The following is a 16,812-nucleotide window of genomic DNA, read 5'->3' as shown; positions in this document are numbered from 1 at the left end:
TTCTCTTCCACATATTTTATTGCAGGAAGGAAAGCTAGACTCAACCAATACAAGGAAGTGACACATCCATATAAGTCATCTTAGGATGCCTTAACTTAAACATTGCCAGTTAATAGATGTTTTATACAAAGGTTTAGTGTTTAATTAGGAATAAAAAAAGAAATGATTAGTTGGCTAAATTATTCTTCTGAAGTGGGCTTCCTGGTGTCCTGTGGGAAACTTTTTTTTCTTTTTTTCTTGAAAACTTACTCTTTGACTTTTAGTAAGAGACCTCAATAGTGCTGGAGAGCATCTCTGTAAAATCACACAGGCTCAGGAGTTAACTCTATTGCTGATACACTGTCAGACACTGCACTGCCTTGGATCAAATTGAGCTTTAACCCCACAATATGCTCATTTTGCTTTTGTTGTCGTAGCTACCAAATCATGATGGACTGTTGGCAAAGCAATCCCAATGACAGACCGAGGTTTTCCGAACTGGTGAAAAAGCTGGGGGATCTGCTTCAAGCAAACGTGCAACAGGTACTAAAGAAGTAACTGTGTGTGATGACCTCGGCAAGGGCTACAGTGTGCACATTCTCAGGGATAACAGTTTGATTTTTCATGTGCATTTAGGAAGGCAAAGACTACATACCCCTGAATACCATATTTACAACTGAAAGCGTGTTTCCGTCTGCACCCATTTCTTTGTGCAGTGAAAACTTATCTGTTACAAGCTCAAGCTGTGGAAGCACTGAAAATGTCAGGTAAGATAAGCAGGATAAGGACAGGGTTGGTTTGTTCATTCCTTATTGCAGCTTGTTGCATTGCCTGGTTTGGGCTTGGGTGTGAGAAAACAGTCAGAAAAACTCCACACGGACTGAATTTTCCAACATCTCTAGTATCTGATTTGAAATGTCTTTTTTTTATGAGAGAATGACCAGAAATCACTTTTCTCACTCAATTTCAAAGTGGTAGCTGATCCTTTACCCACTCCCCCACTCCCCCTACCCCCGTAAATCTACTTTGTAGATCATCTAACGGAGGTGTCGCTATCACCTTTGCCACCAGCAACATCAAAATCCTCACTTGCAGTTTACTTTGGGGCGTACAACATTTTCTGGGCTGGGTAACACTTGGTATTTTTCATTAGCAGGCATTCAGGTGGAGCCAGGCAGCAGCTCCTCCGTCTCTGAACCCCATCCAGTGGGGGGCTGGGCTGAGGGGAGAGGGGTTGCAAGAGGCCATGAGAGGCTGGTCAATGATGTTTGAGTGGAGTTTGGGTAACAAGTCCCGTTTGTATAAACTACTTTGGTGATGAGTTAAGCAAATACTTCAAGAAACACAGGAATAACCAGCTTCTCCCTTACGCACTGTACTTCATGCTCTCACCAGGAATCTTTCTCCCTTTTCTGTTGAATAGATACATAAATACTTTCAAAATAAAACCGCCCCAGCGCATAAAAACATTTGAAGCGCTTCCCATCAAGGAAACATTTGTATTTGATGTAAGTGATTCTTAGGTCAAATAATATATTATTTATTTCTTTTTATTTGCATGACAGCTGTATACAAAGGAAATCAAGAAAGGGTTTTGCTGCTTTGCTAGCTCTGCTGAAACCAGGTGCAGGATTAGCTGTGCTTGCAGTATGGTGTTATCCCACTGGCCTTCAAACGGGCGACAGTGGGTCCTTTGCTGGCTGTGCCCGGGGCTGCAAACGCTCTTCACTGGCTAAGAAATGGCCAGTGCCAATAGCCTGGCAAGGGATGGCTGCCAGAGTCCCAGCTGGGTCCCGATGTTGTAGAAGAGCCACTTAAAATCTCTTGGATTTGTGCTTCACCTGAATATGAGTGCAAAAATGAGTACTGTGGGCTTCGTTCCATCATAAGCCCTCTCTATGTGCATGCCCTGTTAGCAGGCAGATGAGCTGGGCAGATGTCAGCCAACAGAGCACACGGACTGTCCTGGGTGGCGGTGGGCATGGGTCAGCCATTGGAGGAAGCTTTTTAGTAATCCAGATAACACTTATAAGCATTAAATGGTGGGGGGCACGGGGAAAGCATGGTGGTTTGCTGAAGGCTGACTAGTGTCTGGCCAGAGCTTCACCTTGTTTGTAGACACCTTTAACACTCTGCACCTGCATTAATGCTGTGTATTTGCTGCACCCCAAAACAGGAACAGTTTGGAAAAGCAACATGAAATTCCTGGGCATTGTGGCACTTAAAGCAGCACAAAATCCCTGGGTCTTACAGATCTCTGAGCATAAATGACTGAAATGATGTTGTGAATCTGACCAGATAGGAATTGACTTCATTATAAAAGTAACTTTCTACAGTTAACACCTAATAGGGTTGAGTCTTTCTTTTTTTTCTTCAAGGATTACCAAGCAGACAGTGGGATGGTGTTGGCTTCAGAAGAACTGAAACGCTTCACGTGGACAGACAGCAAACAGAGACGGACGCTCTTTGGGTCTGTATTTTACGTCCCTTTCTTCTCCTTCATGTGTTAGAGGGCAAAGGAGGATTCAAAGTCCTTGTACTAAATCAGGCTTAACAGAAGTACCTGAGGAGCCCCAGTCTCAGCAAATGCTTTTGCTGATGTGTGTTCTGCTTAGTCGAGTAGTTACTCATTCAGTCAGCCCTCACAACTAAACCTCCATGCACCTTAAACATAACAACACTCAAACCCCTCAATGAACATCACCAATATGATTTATTATCACTCTTTAGCAACCTACCCAATCTTGAACTTACTGCCAGGCTGGGCGGGTGATGGTCAGAGAGCATTAATGCAAGGCAGCGGTGCATTAACTATAGGAAACAAGTCCTTGGCGAGGGGGTGGATGAACATGTGGCTAAGAAGGATTTGCAGTTCTTTCTGTGCGTCCCCAAGGGCACCCCAGCTGGGACAAGGCTCCCAGAGCTTGTTTTTGCCCTTCTTTTCCATGAGTCAGCTAAGCATAACCCATTTAAGACCCATGGGCTCAGGATGCTAAAGTGGCAACTTTACAATAGATGGATGTGAGGGCCTCATTTCTCTTCCTGCCTTTAAGCACTTTAATATATTAGCCACCTTCCTCCACCTAATTCCTGACAGCTGCCTAAGCAGGGAACTGGGGCTGCTCTAAGGAACGTGCTGCACTGACATGAACTCTCTGCAAATGGGAAATGTTTATTTTCTCAATGCCAACGGTGTCTCAGTTCCCGGGCCATTATAAAGCTGGCAGTGTCTTTGGCTGGTCTCAGCTCTCTCAGCCAGCTCTGGGACTGCCCAGACCCAGCAGATCATTCATCTTACGCTGGCATTAGGTCAAGGCCATCCTGCCATCCTGACCAGACTGAACTTGGGAGTGACCTGGAGCTGCGCAGGCTGGGAGGTGTAGTATTTTCTTGATGAACAATTGCAGCTGGCTGAAATGTGCAGTCAAGGTGGAGAGGGCTTGCTTTAAGAAAAATTCCAGTGACTAAGTAAAAGGGCATTGGTTAAGTGCACAGATATACAGGTGTGAGAGCATGTACACGGGCTCACTCGCATGGCCAAAATACATGGCAATACAGGGTAAATGTACCACTGGCAGGGGTCTGCAATGGAAGCATTGCTCATGCACAGCAAAGCCAGGGTGATGCAAGTCACTGTGAACAAGTGCTGGTAAAACCTTTTTCTTGTGCCTTGACCACTCATATTTCAGAAAAGAGGCTTGTAAGTATTTTTATGGCACTCTAGATTTAATTGAGGGAGTTTCTCATGTTCTATTTTGAGAAGCCAGGTATTACAAAGCTTGAAATGCGTGTGGATTTTACAAGGCTCCAGAGGACAATGCTTCCTAAAAGTGGTTTAATGCATCTTTTCTGTGTGGAATTGTAACATTTCTGAAGGCTGCAGACAGCAGCACAGTAACCTTCCCAAATGAAATTATAAAATACCTCTTTCTTAGCATGGCACAGAACACATGGTGTGTGCCCTCAGCAGCTCTCTGACATTGCTTTGAGGAGTAGTTTCAGCTGTATAAGGAAAAGGAATGCTTGAATGGGAAAAAAGAAATTTGAACTCAACTGTGGCTGCTAGAATGTAAATCCTCGAGGAAACAGAGCAGTTGGCTGAGCACATAGAAGGTCATCTGCCCTGGAAGATAAACTAGTGGTACTGCAGTGTCATGCTGAAAAGCAGTGTCTGCCATTGGCAACCCATTAGTGTAAACACATTCTTAAAAATTGTAGCTTCCTAGCTAAGCATCCTTTGCTTAGGCTAAACTGGAGCAATAAATAAATACCTCTGAAAGTAGTAAAACTTGAAAATTACATTCATCCACTCCTCAGAGAGCGGGCAAGGTAAAGCTCTAAGAGGTGTTTGACACATGTAAGCTGATCTAACCAAATGCATGGTCCTGCTTCTTCCCTTGCATCTCAAACATCCTTGCTCTGTGGTCCTGCCCCCTCTCTTGTGCTAACATTTCTCCTTAGCTTGCCCTGCAATAAGCTGGTTCAGGTCACTAGAGTATCAGAAAAATAAGCTTCAGATAGACTCTCAGCAAACAGTAGCTGCTTGCTATCAGGGCAGCTGAATGCCTGTGCCAGGATGAGAAGGGCCCCCACCTTTTATCAGCAGCTTACTGTTAGATCACCTTCACTGTAACACCAAACCATGCCGTAAGCATCTGCTTCCGTGCTAACTGTAAACCTCAACATCTTCCTTTAGGACACAGATGCAGACAGACACACTCACTCCAGCGAGTGCTTTCTGAGCCCAGGCTAAGTGGCGCAGAGCAACTGTGTCCATATTGTTCCTGGCTCGCCTCCTCTGGAGGAGCCTGGCTTGGTGCACAGCTCGGCAGCACTGAGCTCCAGCTCTCTCTGGGCACCTGCATTTCTCTGCTGCCCAAGACAAAAAGAGGGGGGGTTGTGTATTTTTCTCAGTTCAAAGTTTCTGAAATAACATGCAGGCCAGTCAGGTGAGGTGATGTATTAATAACAGAATAAAGGTTTGTGCATGCCCTGGAGCAGGGCATTAGAGGGATCATACTTGAGATGGCAAAGTCTGATGGGACAGTGTTGAAAGACTGTGTAGGGTGGAAGGAGCCAAACTGGTGCATCTTACCTGTACTGCTTTGTGGGAGCAGTCACTGGAGTGAACATGCACCAGAACTGTCCCCAGGGCTTGCATCAGAGGAAACTAATCAGTTCACTCCAGGAGAAAGCCAGTGCACACACTAATATTCACTCAGTGTGAACAACTAGAGCACCACTGAGATGAAAATGAGCGATACTGCAAATACCATAAAGAGAGATAAGTCTCTCCTAATGTAAGGTCTCAAGTAACAAGATTCCAATAGGGAAGTTGTTGGGGGGAGGGGGCAGCAGACAACAGTCTTTTGAGCTCTGCTCCCTTGCAAATGGAAAGAATCCCAACTGCACCTCTTCTTCAGTACTGGTGAAAAAGCCCAAGTAGAATAAGCCAAAATACTTTGGCTGGAGCAAACCCCCGAATCAAAGCAAATTGCTAATCCAGTAAATTTTTTGAGAACTGCACCATTTCTGAGCTGGAACAAACATCATGAGAGCCATAGCCAACCTCTAATCTCGCTGAGCTCTTGAATGTAGACTATCTGCCAGGAATGAAGCAAACATTTCCTCCAACAAGTGATCCCAACTAAGAAGCAGCTAGACCCAGTTTCTATTTTACATTCCCAGAGTAAAAAGTAGATAGTCCACACCTAGAAAAGCTTTTGTTGACTGTAAGCTCATCTCCAGATGAAGTCTATTGGTGCCAAACCTTACAGGCTCTCTAAAAGCTCTCCTTGGGAGTGTACTCCAGCTCTACAACATATTGCTTCAGACTTTTCAGCCAGTGTTGAAATATGAGGTATTCATTTCTTAAAGCATTGACCTTTATAAGTATGCTAGGTCTAAACTTTAATGACAAAATAAGGTCTGCAATTGAAAGAAAATACAGATTCTCAGGATGCAAGAGCTAGATAAGGAATAAGAGGATCAAAGAGAATGATGATGCTAAGGCTTATGACTCCGCATGGTCTAGCTGATGTTTTTTGAGTGCTTAAAGTTCACAGTGATGGCAATTAGGCAGAAGACAGGAAAGAAGGCATCCCATACACATGCCACTTCTGCCAGCCCACTGCTCTCTAAACAGGCAATTACAACATAAATTATAGAAGCATTTCTCTTTAAATCCATTAAATCCTTGAATCCATTTCTCCTTAAAACTATCTATAGACAAGTGTAATAGGGTGGTCTTCTTGGGAGCACCCTCTAATTTCCTACAGATGTCACAGGTAGGACAGGAGACCACACTCCTTACAAAGCACAGACGCTTGTGAGTTAAAGACTCAAACAGCTGTGAAATCTAAAAGAAATTTCTACTTCTCAATATCCTAAATGAGAAAGGCCCTATGCTACTTTACCAGTTCAGTGCTTCATTTAACAATCAAATTGTGCAAAACCCCCAAAAAACTGGACTACCCAAAGCTTCAATAGATTCTCTGACTGTCTTCTATGGAATTCAAGACTGACTGCCAATGTTCCTGACCTTATAAAAGGAGAGGGGCAGAGTGGCCTTAACCTTATAAAAACTGTCGGGGGGGAATCTCAATTCAGGCATTGCAGTCCAACATATGCTTAACTTAGGATTTCACATATAATCAATGATGGAGAGTGCCCTGTCATGCCCTTTGTCTACAGATGAAGAACTAAGGCATCTAAGTTCAAGGGTGTGAAAATTCTTTGACTTAATTTTCTTCATTATTGAAAGAGCCCTTTTGAGCATTACCCTCTCAGAATAAGAGTGAGAAAGTGCTGCAAGGTAAACAATGTCTTAAAGAGTGGCTCAGCTGAGAAGACATTAAGCCTCTCTTGTGAAGGGCACCTTGTAAAAGGCATCCAACAGGATAACTAGTCCTTTGTGGGACAGAAATACTTTTGATTCAAAGCAGCAGCTCATGTCAGCTGCTGAGAGCAGCCTAGAAGAGGATATACCTGAGTATCCTGTGCCCTTCCTCACATAAACATCAGCTACTTATCTTTAAGACTCACCTAAGTTCAGGCTCCAGGTACATCTCTGCTGGTAGTTTCCCACTTTTGCGTCAAGGCTTGAGACCTTTGGTTACTTCACTCTTCCCACTCAAGAAAAAAAAATCCCTTAAGAACATTTAAGTATGGGGGGGGAAAGGATATACCATATCAGGATCTGCAGCTCACAGATGCCAGATACTCCACATTACTCGGCTCTGCAATAAAGTTTCAGTCCCCAGCACTGCCACAAAGGCACTTCAGCTATTGTTCCAGGGCTATCCTGAATTCACACTAACAAACAATAGAGCTTAGGTGATCAAATATTCCCATAAGCACCATGACTGTAATACTTACAATGAACACAATCACTTTAATACAAATGTTCTGAACAAAGATGCTGTGACTGAGGGGACTTGAAAGGGACACAGGAGGGCTCTTTCAGTCCTCTACTCCGTTCTCCCTTGAGCAATCCCATCTGTATAAATGCTCTTATTATCATCCGAGAATAAACAAAGCAGCTTCTTGCGATATGGCTTTGCTCAGGTCATTAAAACAGATGCCCATACACTTTAAATATGCTAACAGTGACATTGCTGTTTTACAGTGTGAAAGGTGCCAGCAGGAGCAAGGAGTCAGTGCTTTCTGGAATAACTAAGCCAAGAAGCTTCTGCAGTTTCAGTTGTGATCAACTCAGTGATTCCAAGAAAAGATATACTTACAGCAACACAGTGCTGGAGAAAATGAAAGTATGCCATTCTCCCCCTCCTGACTACAACTCAGTGGTCCTTTATGCTCAGCCACCCATTTAAGTAGACCAAGATATATGCATTTAATTGGAAAAGGTTTTTCTAAAACACTGCCAGTTTAAACATTTTGACCTGAATGTTAGCTATCCTACAATTAAAAAACTGTCACTGGCTTAATCTCAAGTGATCTGCTTTTCCACAAACTGCAAGAAACATATACAAAATACAGTAAAATACCAATGCCTAGGCCTTGACTTTCCCAATGCTGGCTGCCAACAGCTGTCACTAAAATTGCCTGATACTTCTGAAAACTAGAATGGCCATCACTACAGACAAAACCAGTTCAGTGTTCAGTCCCTGGCAGCAGGATGGTATTTAATGCTACAATAACCCAGCCTCTGTTCAGACTCATGCAGCACTGATGTTCTGGTCAGGAGCACCCTGGAATTTGCACCCCATCGCTTGGCCCTGTCATGAGGCCACCTGCATAGTGCTGAAAAATAAAGGATCGTCTGAGAAGAGGTGGACAAGAAGGGGACCACATTCTACAGTTTTTTGTGAAAACTCTACTTTGAGAAACTTGAGAGAAGGCTAATGCTCCAGGGAATCTAAACTAGCTAGCTGGGGATGAGACATGAGAAAGGTCTTACTCCTTTGGGTAACAAAAGGGGGAGGGAGGTGTCCTGCGAGGCCAGGACTTCAAACACACGTTGCAAAACACATTTGGCAAGGATACGAAAGAACTAAGATCAGAGCGAGGGCTGCAATAACAGGGACTCCAGAACAATTCACTTTGGTCAAGCCTGCTGAAATCAAGTAAACGTTCTTGAAGTTTTGCACTTTTTCAATATGCCAACATACACACACTGGAAACAAACAACAAACTAGACACGTTAAGCCAAGCTTTGTCCATGAAACCTAGTGGACCTTCTAACATTGCACTGATATTTTATTTATGGGAACCTGTCTGAAAGGACAGGATGGCTACTAAACTGCATATACTTTAAACAAAGAATTGATTATTAGAGAGTTTGAAATGTTTAGTTAGAAATAAGACAATCTCTTTGGAAAGTAAGGCAGCTTTTCTATGAATGCAGTTGAATTTCCAGGTTAGTTAACAGAATATATGTACAGGAAAAGTGTATCATTTATTTGCAACAGACTTTTGTATAGCATCTCAGAAAGGAAATGAATGTTCTTCATTTGAAAAGTGTAAGGATGCACTATCCCCCTTTACCTTGGAATGTAATATTAAAATGGCTTTTAGCCAATTAACAGTCGCACTGATGTTTTCTGGATCAACAACTACTGCCCAGCCTCAGTTTCTTGTGGTCCATTATAAACATATTTATTAAAATGCTACTTACAATATGATTCTGACCACTCAAAACTCAGTACCACTGACTCCTAAGCTACAAAGAATCCATTCTAGATCTTCCTTGTCAAGAGATCATTAATTTTAACTATAACCTACGGCACTGTCTATTGCTGGTTAAATGTATTCTATCTTGATCAGAACCACTGGAAATTCAAAGAAGCATTTAATTCCAATTCAGCTAAAATAATTGAGTGATAATGCATCTCTTAAAGGAAGTGTTTGCACAGTGTAAATATATAAATATGCTTTTTGTGCATAAATATTTAAGAAAACTGGACTACAAAAGTTACTTTTATATGATCTCTAAGTTTCTTTGGATGTGAATAACTCACTTTTATCTTTCATTTTCTCTCTTAATATAATGTATTTGACTGCTAAATTCATATAATAAAGTTCGCTTTTGAAAGAATGTACACAGATCTGCCAGGCTAATTAACTCAGTAAAGATTACCACAACAGACAATCCAGCACTGGACAGCACTAACATTTACATCTGTCCATCAATCCATCAAATATGCATAGAAGGTTCCCTTCCCACACAACAAAGCAGATGCATAGGGAGCAATACAAGTGTCTATCACTGTAAGTGAAACACACTAGATTCAGCATATCTAAGAGATACTTACTGCTGTCCAAAGCCAAAAAATAAACTCTATCTCCAGAAAAGTCAAGGTTTCATGGTGGAGAAAAGAAAACCCGTTGACAAATATCCATTTAACTGCTCCTTGGTCACTTCTGCAGCTAGAAGATTTGGTACAGATGAAAGGACAACAAAAGAAGCTAGAGCATCACCAACACAAAGCCTGTTCTGAACCTGCTGTGACATGAGTTAGTGCATCCAGCCTGGTAGATGTTTTTTCTTCTTCATGGGGATTCTCCGAGTCCCTGCCCCCAACAGCAGATCTTGGTGAAGCTGCCTCCACTTAGATGTTCAATAGTGCTCTCTAGTATACAACATCAGATGATCTGAGGGGATCTCCAAACCATGCTGCAGATATGACTATGCAAAAGCACTGGAAGGAAGCTGAGAAGAAACTTTCTCCAGAGAGGTAGATTATTATGGGATTACTTACTGCTGTAGAGGTTCTGTATCTGTTGCTACACATTACTAAGAGAGATTTGGAGACTAGACGAGTGCACCAAGCAAGCCTGCTGCAACTTTAGTCTCTATATAATATTTTTAAAACAACAATGCAACTTAAGGGACAATGGCTCCATATGAAATATATCAAGAAAAAGTACTGACACTATCACACATCTTGCACAAAATTTCATGTTACATAAGGATGGTCAGGGTTGGATGGTATAGAAGATTTTATCCCACCACTAAATCACCTCACCTGTGGTGATTAACAATATAGAACAAATAATTTTGGGCACTGAAGTTGTCAATCACTCCATATGCAAGTTTTCAAAGAAACTAATATACCTTTGGGCAAAAAAGCTCAATAAACATGAAAGTAAGTGTACTTTTTAATACAGTTTTCAGAATTAGGACTTTTCTAAGTAAAGCAGAACTGATCTGACAGAAGTAGTAACTGCTTTGACTCGGGAGTTAAGGAAGTGTGTATTACTACACTTCTAGTGTATAGTATCTATAAATTTTAGAACATCTGATGTACTGTAAGTGGCAAATATTAAACATGCTTTGTGAATCATGATTGCTTAAACTCTGCATTGGAAACAAAGAGTGAATACAAAAGAAATATGATAGAATGAAATACAGTTCCTGCACTGAAGTTGTGATGAGGCACATCCAACTTCCATACTTCACATGCTCAGAATAAGACTACATTGTTTCTGGTATTCTTTATTAAAAATACTGCTGTACACATGAAGAATGAAAACAGGATTAAAGATGAGTAACACATATTGGGATCATGGCATTAGAACTTAACATACTGGTGCTTTTTAGGGGAAGCTGTTGACACCCGAATTACTGAAACAAGGGCAAATCAAAAATACATAGGTACCCTCAACAAAATATTTACAATATAGTAAATACAGCAACAGAATTTAAAATAGGTACAAAAATTAAAATGACCAACATCACGTGATTTCAAAGGTTGTCCCTTCTGTGCTTTTAGCTGTAAAAATAGGAAGGTCAGAATTAAATTTCCCATCTAGGAGGGCATGTCCTGGTGGTGCCTTTTTTTTTTTTTTTTTTTTAAACACAGATACACAAATCTTCCTATGAATGGATCAAACTACAACTTTAGGACAACCTTCTAAATGGAATTAAAATGGGGTAGAAGGGCTCTCCCCCCAAAAAAACACCCAAGCTGAACTTCAGACTGTTCAAATCATTCCCAAATATAGACCAAATGAAATAAATAGAAAACAAAATTCTTTTTAATGTTTTACCTGACACCAAATATTTTCTGGATGACATTGTTTATGTATGAAAACTTATTAGCTGTCTACCTTTTTATTTTTAAACCAAGTCCTGAGGTTACTAGGGGCTGAAGCAAGCTGACATTATGCAAATACACACAGGTTTGCAATTTAGACACATCTCGCAGAGGGTGATTTGCTGGTCTAAAAAGGATGAGAATTCAAGCCCTATTTTACCCCTGCCTTACACTTCACAAAATATTGGTCCACAAATTAAATTTTCAAAGGTTCCCAAACCCCACAACTGAGCAGATGATCCCCTTTCATTTTCAAAGAAAACAATACTGGAAAAAACCTCAGCCCGCTTATAAATTAAGCATTTCATATTTCTTCTAGAATACAAGTACTTCTTTTTTGTACAAAAGAATTACAATATGATTTGTCAAAAAACATATAAAAGACAGCTGCTCTTCCTCAAATACATGAGCTAATGATAAAAGACTGTTTTGCATGTTCACTTCTCAAAGTTCCTGTTCCTTTTACATTAAAAAGAACATTCTGGCAACTGTTATCATTTGAATATTAAACATTATGTTCCTTTTAAAATTCATTCGATCAAATGCAACAATAATCGATTTTTAAACTCAACAACTGATGCTACCTAATGTGGATTCAACCACATTTTCTAAAATGTGTAAAGCATGTCCCTAGTCTTCAAAGCTTTCGATGTGAAGAGAGTTGCTTTTCTTGATGCAAGTCTCAAGGCGGCGAATCTTTTTAAAGCTTATAAAAGTGGACAGAGAAATATTAAAAACTTCTCTGAAAACTACAAATATTGAGAATTATTAAAATTGATGTCAGTAACATCAGTTGCAAGTGCTTAGAGTCTGTCCTGACCTTTTGAGTTTCCACATTTTCTTCACGGTGAGCACCCAGTGCTATTAAAACATTCAGTGCTGGGAAAGGATAGATACAGTCTTCACTACTGCTTTAAGAAAGGAAATTCCTACATATTTGGCAGTCTTCAGTATCAAAGTGTAGGTGTTTAACTACAAATCCCAAGAATACCCAAGTATGGAGACAACTGCACGTCCAAATATTAGAAAGTTAATTGAGGAGGAAAATTCCAGACTTTTGAGACTGAATTACTTCATGAATATTCATGTGTTGAGTATTATCAAAAGTAATATTACTTTGGGCTAAGCAGTGACTGCAAAGGCACAGCAGATCATTATCCCTCCAGATTCAGGCTGTAAAACTTGAAAAGCTCTTGATGCCAGACAACTGCTGTGTTTAGTTAATCTTCTTTTAACAGTGTCTTTGTATCTGTATCCAGTGTAGCGTACCATAATAAAGCTGTGGTTCAAAGAACAGAACTTTATACAAAAATTATATTGTAAATAACCTAAAGTAATACACTCCTGAAACTTCAGGCATTTAAACACAATTTCTTTAAAAAAAACTATTAAAAAAATTGCATAAATGTAAATGCTTCTGACTAGCACGAAAATGTACAAACAGTTTTTAAAAGGCGCTGGTTGTGTTTAGAGCAAGTTTGATATGCTCCTTAAATTATAGATGCTTCTCATGATGCTATTTTTGTCACTACGCTTATACAGTGTTTAAATCAAATGACGGGGTTGTTTTTTTTTTTTTTTTCTTTTCCTCTTTTTTTTTTTTGACAATTCACTGATACTTCACTTGATTGGTTTTAAAAAGTTTCATCTTCTGGTTTGTTTCTTTTTTAAACTAACAGTGGGTGGCATACAGAGCTTGCATACAACACACTTTTACAGAGGTTACAAACTAAACAGTAATTGATAGAACACAATTTCTATTAAATTATTTACCTGGTCCTTTATGCTATTCTGGGTGCAAATAATATCAAAATGAATAAATTTTGCTATATCCTCAGTGACAAAAATGTATCCCAGAAATGTCCTTGCAAAGAGTTTCCCTTAATAAGTATACAATGTGGCGAAACTTCAGAGATCAGAAAAGTTTTAAAAAAATTAAAATTAGTGCATATACAAGTGGAAAAAATAAAAGCAGGAACATCATGCACCTGATGTGTTCCTTAATCTAAAATAAATTCTTCACAGATAAAGCCTCCAATGGCAGCCTTAGCTCTAGGATAAGTGAAACATTCTTCCCTTCAAGTAACAGTGTACCTGACTGAAGTGCAAGCAGCTTTTGCTCATCTCCTGTTTGTTTCCCAAATGTGAAATGAGATGACAACAACAATTCAGCTGTAGTGCAATTTGCTATTGGTTAAGTTCCTCAGCAATGTCCTGCATGCTTTCAGCAAATACTACAACTGACCATTTGCGGCTGCAATCAGTTCTTGAAAAGTATTTTCAAAGCAGCGTTTTAAATCGCTGTAAGTTACCACAAGTACACTCTTCTCATCTCTGGAAATGAGGCTTATTTTTTCTGGCACACCAGCATCTAACTGTAACAAGAATGCAAAAGATAAAATAAAAGAAGTGTGAAAGAAATGGCAAAACATTTCCCAAATAACAAAAGCAATCGATTTCTTGGCAAGTACGTAGTTTTGGTGTGGCTCAGATCTGCTAACAACACAGAAAGGAAGGACCTGAGCCACACCAAAACAACATATTTGCCAAAAAATTGAGACATTTTGGTTTTAACCTGATGGACATTCCAGACCTTTGGATTAGGTTACTACTGTTTTCTTCCCTTTTCATAAAGCTAATAATCCTGCAATACTATCTTCCGCTGGATGGAAAACCTAGTATAACTTCCATATAGTTCCTGATGTACAAAAACATGCTCAACATTATATTTCCATGTGATTTACCATATGATGCACAAGCCTCCTGGGAAGGTAGGTAAATAATTTCTTGCCCATTCTAAAACAAAATAATGGATGGACCAGCCCCAAGTAGTTTCAATAATAGTAGAAACCCAAACCTCACATTTTTGGCAATACTGCAAACAAACCGGTCCCTAAGTCTTCTGTATGGTACATTTCCTTCCCCTGTTCCAAGAAAAACATTACCTAGTTCCAATCCATAACCAAATAGATGTTTCAGGGTTAAGAAAAAAAAAGATTAAAAGTCTGTTCAAGATTCGTTTTCATGTTTTTTTCCTGACTTCCCGAATTCATTATTAAAGTAATACAAGAACTGAGTTGTATGATCTTCCAAGTGACTTCCATGCAACTTGTCACACTAATATTTCATTTTAATTTCCTATAACAGGTGATGCAGAAATGTTTTTGTCATGAAATCTATTTAAGATACATGAAGCTACACAAATCTCCCTTAGGTAGGCTGCTGAATTCCTTTCATTAGAAAGCCTCAGGAACAGGATAGAAAAGCAGTGATTTCGAATGCATATGTATATTAGGCATGTAACCTTAATCCTAATTCAGAACATAAGAACAGACTAGTTTATCTACTGAAGTCCCTTCCAATACTGTCTTTATGAGCTTTTCACTTCGCAAGAAGCGTTCATCAATGGGGAATTGTCAGATTCTCCTATAAAGCAAAATTTTCATAGCTGTTTTAGTTAGTTGATATATTGATATTTCCAGATATTTGACACTACAAACTTTCTTGTCCCATGGTAGAAGGTGGGGCAGAGGTAAGTGGGATATGGCACTATTGAGACAAACTTTGGAAATACAAGCCCAGCAGGACTAAATCAAAGTACTGTCATGCTGTAATGAATAGGAGAAAAAACAACTAGATTCGACATTGAGCTCTTGTTCCCCTGGCTGCAGCAATGTACCAAGTTAGAAACTTCTTGCATTTTTCCTGCAAAAATAATGCTCTGAGCATAACCCTAAGAGCTACAACTTCCCAAATTTAAGTTTCTGCTTTCTGAATAACTTCAGGACAAAAGAAGGACAATTAGCTTTTAATTCTTGTAGAGTAGGATAACACTACACTACCAGTCTCGTTCAACATCCGTTACAAAATTTTGTATCAAGATTATGATGTGTGTGAAATATTGTCTATGGTTCACACTGGCATTGTTCGAGAAATCAGTGAATTTTCTTAATGAAATTGGTATATGGAAGACCTGTATTAAGAAAGCCACCTATATGGCTTTCTTCCTCTCCTCCTGTGGATCTCTCAGCTGAAAAGATCCCAAAAATTCCACACTGAGGAAAAAAAAGAAAAGAAAAGAAAAAAAGATACTGTACTGTATGTATGTGCATATAAAGTTTAAATAAAAAGGAATGCTTTTGGAGCATAGCAGGAAAGCCCAAATAGCCACTTCTACTAGTAAATATCATGATTTCAGAGGTGCTTTCAGAGTTTATTTCCAAACTACAGTTCTGTAAGCCTTACTTTTTTGTGTGTGCTGAGCCCACAACCACAGAAGAGAAGAGCCTCTGTTTAAAAACGTAAGCCATGAACATTAATAGAACAACGCATTCTTTGACACAGTCTCTTTCCTGACCTATAATTTCAGGAGCACTTCTCTCTCTCTATAGATCTGTACTGGTCTCTGCTTTCAAGTCATGATGGCACTGCACTGCCTATTTGAATATCAACATGCTTTCTTTTGACTGAATTTTTTTTCTTTCATCTTATCAATCCCTTTAATGTCCTTTTTAAAGTGACTGCAGACACCAATCAATAAGATGAAAATGATGTTTAAAAAATGCAAATCAGTGATCTAATAGGAGGTAAAGATAACTTAGATAAAGATTTAACTGCAGTTAGTCAGATGAGTCAGATGTTACCAGTGTCAAAGGATCTAAATACATTCAAATTTTTCTGGAAGAGAAAGTTGGTTGTTATCCTAATCCTAGAAAAAACACTAACCACTAAAACTCTATATTGTCAGCATCTGCATCACCATTCTCTATGCAGTGAGTGGAATGACCAAGCAGCTATGAAAAAAGGATGAAGGAGCATCCTATTCTCCTACGACTTATTGAAGTTTGGTAAAACAATGTCAAGTAAATTGAAAGCTGACCTACCAGTTAAAAAAAAAAAAAAAAAAAACTCAAAAACACAGCTCATGTGCTTTCTAATTCGTGGAGCAAGACATGAAGTTCTACAACTAATGAAGATCTCACGTCTCCCACTATTAATCACGAGAGTGCTCAGCTGAAATTTTGCTAGTGGTGCAGCTTATGAAAAACTGCAAACAGCTTTGTTAAATCAGCCTTGTAAAATGAAGGGCTGGAGAGGCTACAGGAGTATCAGAAATGGGCTTAAGCTTGTACGTCACCAAAATTTTCCCCACTATCTAAGATAGTGCTGGATTTTGCACAAAGTGCTATTGCAGCCACTCTCGAGTGCCCTCCTGTCTCCTGCTCCGGGCAGCACAGTTTAGGAGTGGATCCTCTTGCTTTATAACAATCATCTG

General features: G+C 39.7%; 2 protein-coding genes across 2 annotated transcripts in view; one reads left to right on the top strand and one right to left on the bottom strand.

The window, feature by feature from the left end:
- Window positions 1-9,425, top strand: part of FLT1 (fms related receptor tyrosine kinase 1) — a 114,530-nt gene extending 105,105 nt beyond the window's left edge. The window contains exons 26-30 of the mRNA XM_067290798.1: window positions 417-522; window positions 616-746; window positions 1,403-1,487; window positions 2,358-2,449; window positions 7,607-9,425. Of these exons, the coding sequence (XP_067146899.1) occupies window positions 417-522; window positions 616-746; window positions 1,403-1,487; window positions 2,358-2,449; window positions 7,607-7,811 (619 nt within the window). The 3' untranslated portion in view covers window positions 7,812-9,425. The remainder of the gene's footprint in view (window positions 1-416; window positions 523-615; window positions 747-1,402; window positions 1,488-2,357; window positions 2,450-7,606) is intronic.
- A 2,031-nt stretch (window positions 9,426-11,456) lies between these two features.
- PAN3 (poly(A) specific ribonuclease subunit PAN3) overlaps window positions 11,457-16,812 on the bottom strand; it is an 82,592-nt gene continuing 77,236 nt past the window's right edge. Inside the window, 1 exon segment of the mRNA XM_067290787.1 lies at window positions 11,457-13,912. Within this exon segment, the coding sequence (XP_067146888.1) occupies window positions 13,772-13,912 (141 nt within the window). The 3' untranslated portion in view covers window positions 11,457-13,771.

Source organism: Apteryx mantelli, chromosome 1 (genome assembly GCF_036417845.1).
Source record: "Apteryx mantelli isolate bAptMan1 chromosome 1, bAptMan1.hap1, whole genome shotgun sequence".
Lineage (NCBI taxonomy): Eukaryota > Metazoa > Chordata > Aves > Apterygiformes > Apterygidae > Apteryx > Apteryx mantelli.
The sequence above is the reverse complement of the archived record's forward strand: the minus strand, read 5'-3'. Positions and strand labels throughout refer to the sequence as shown.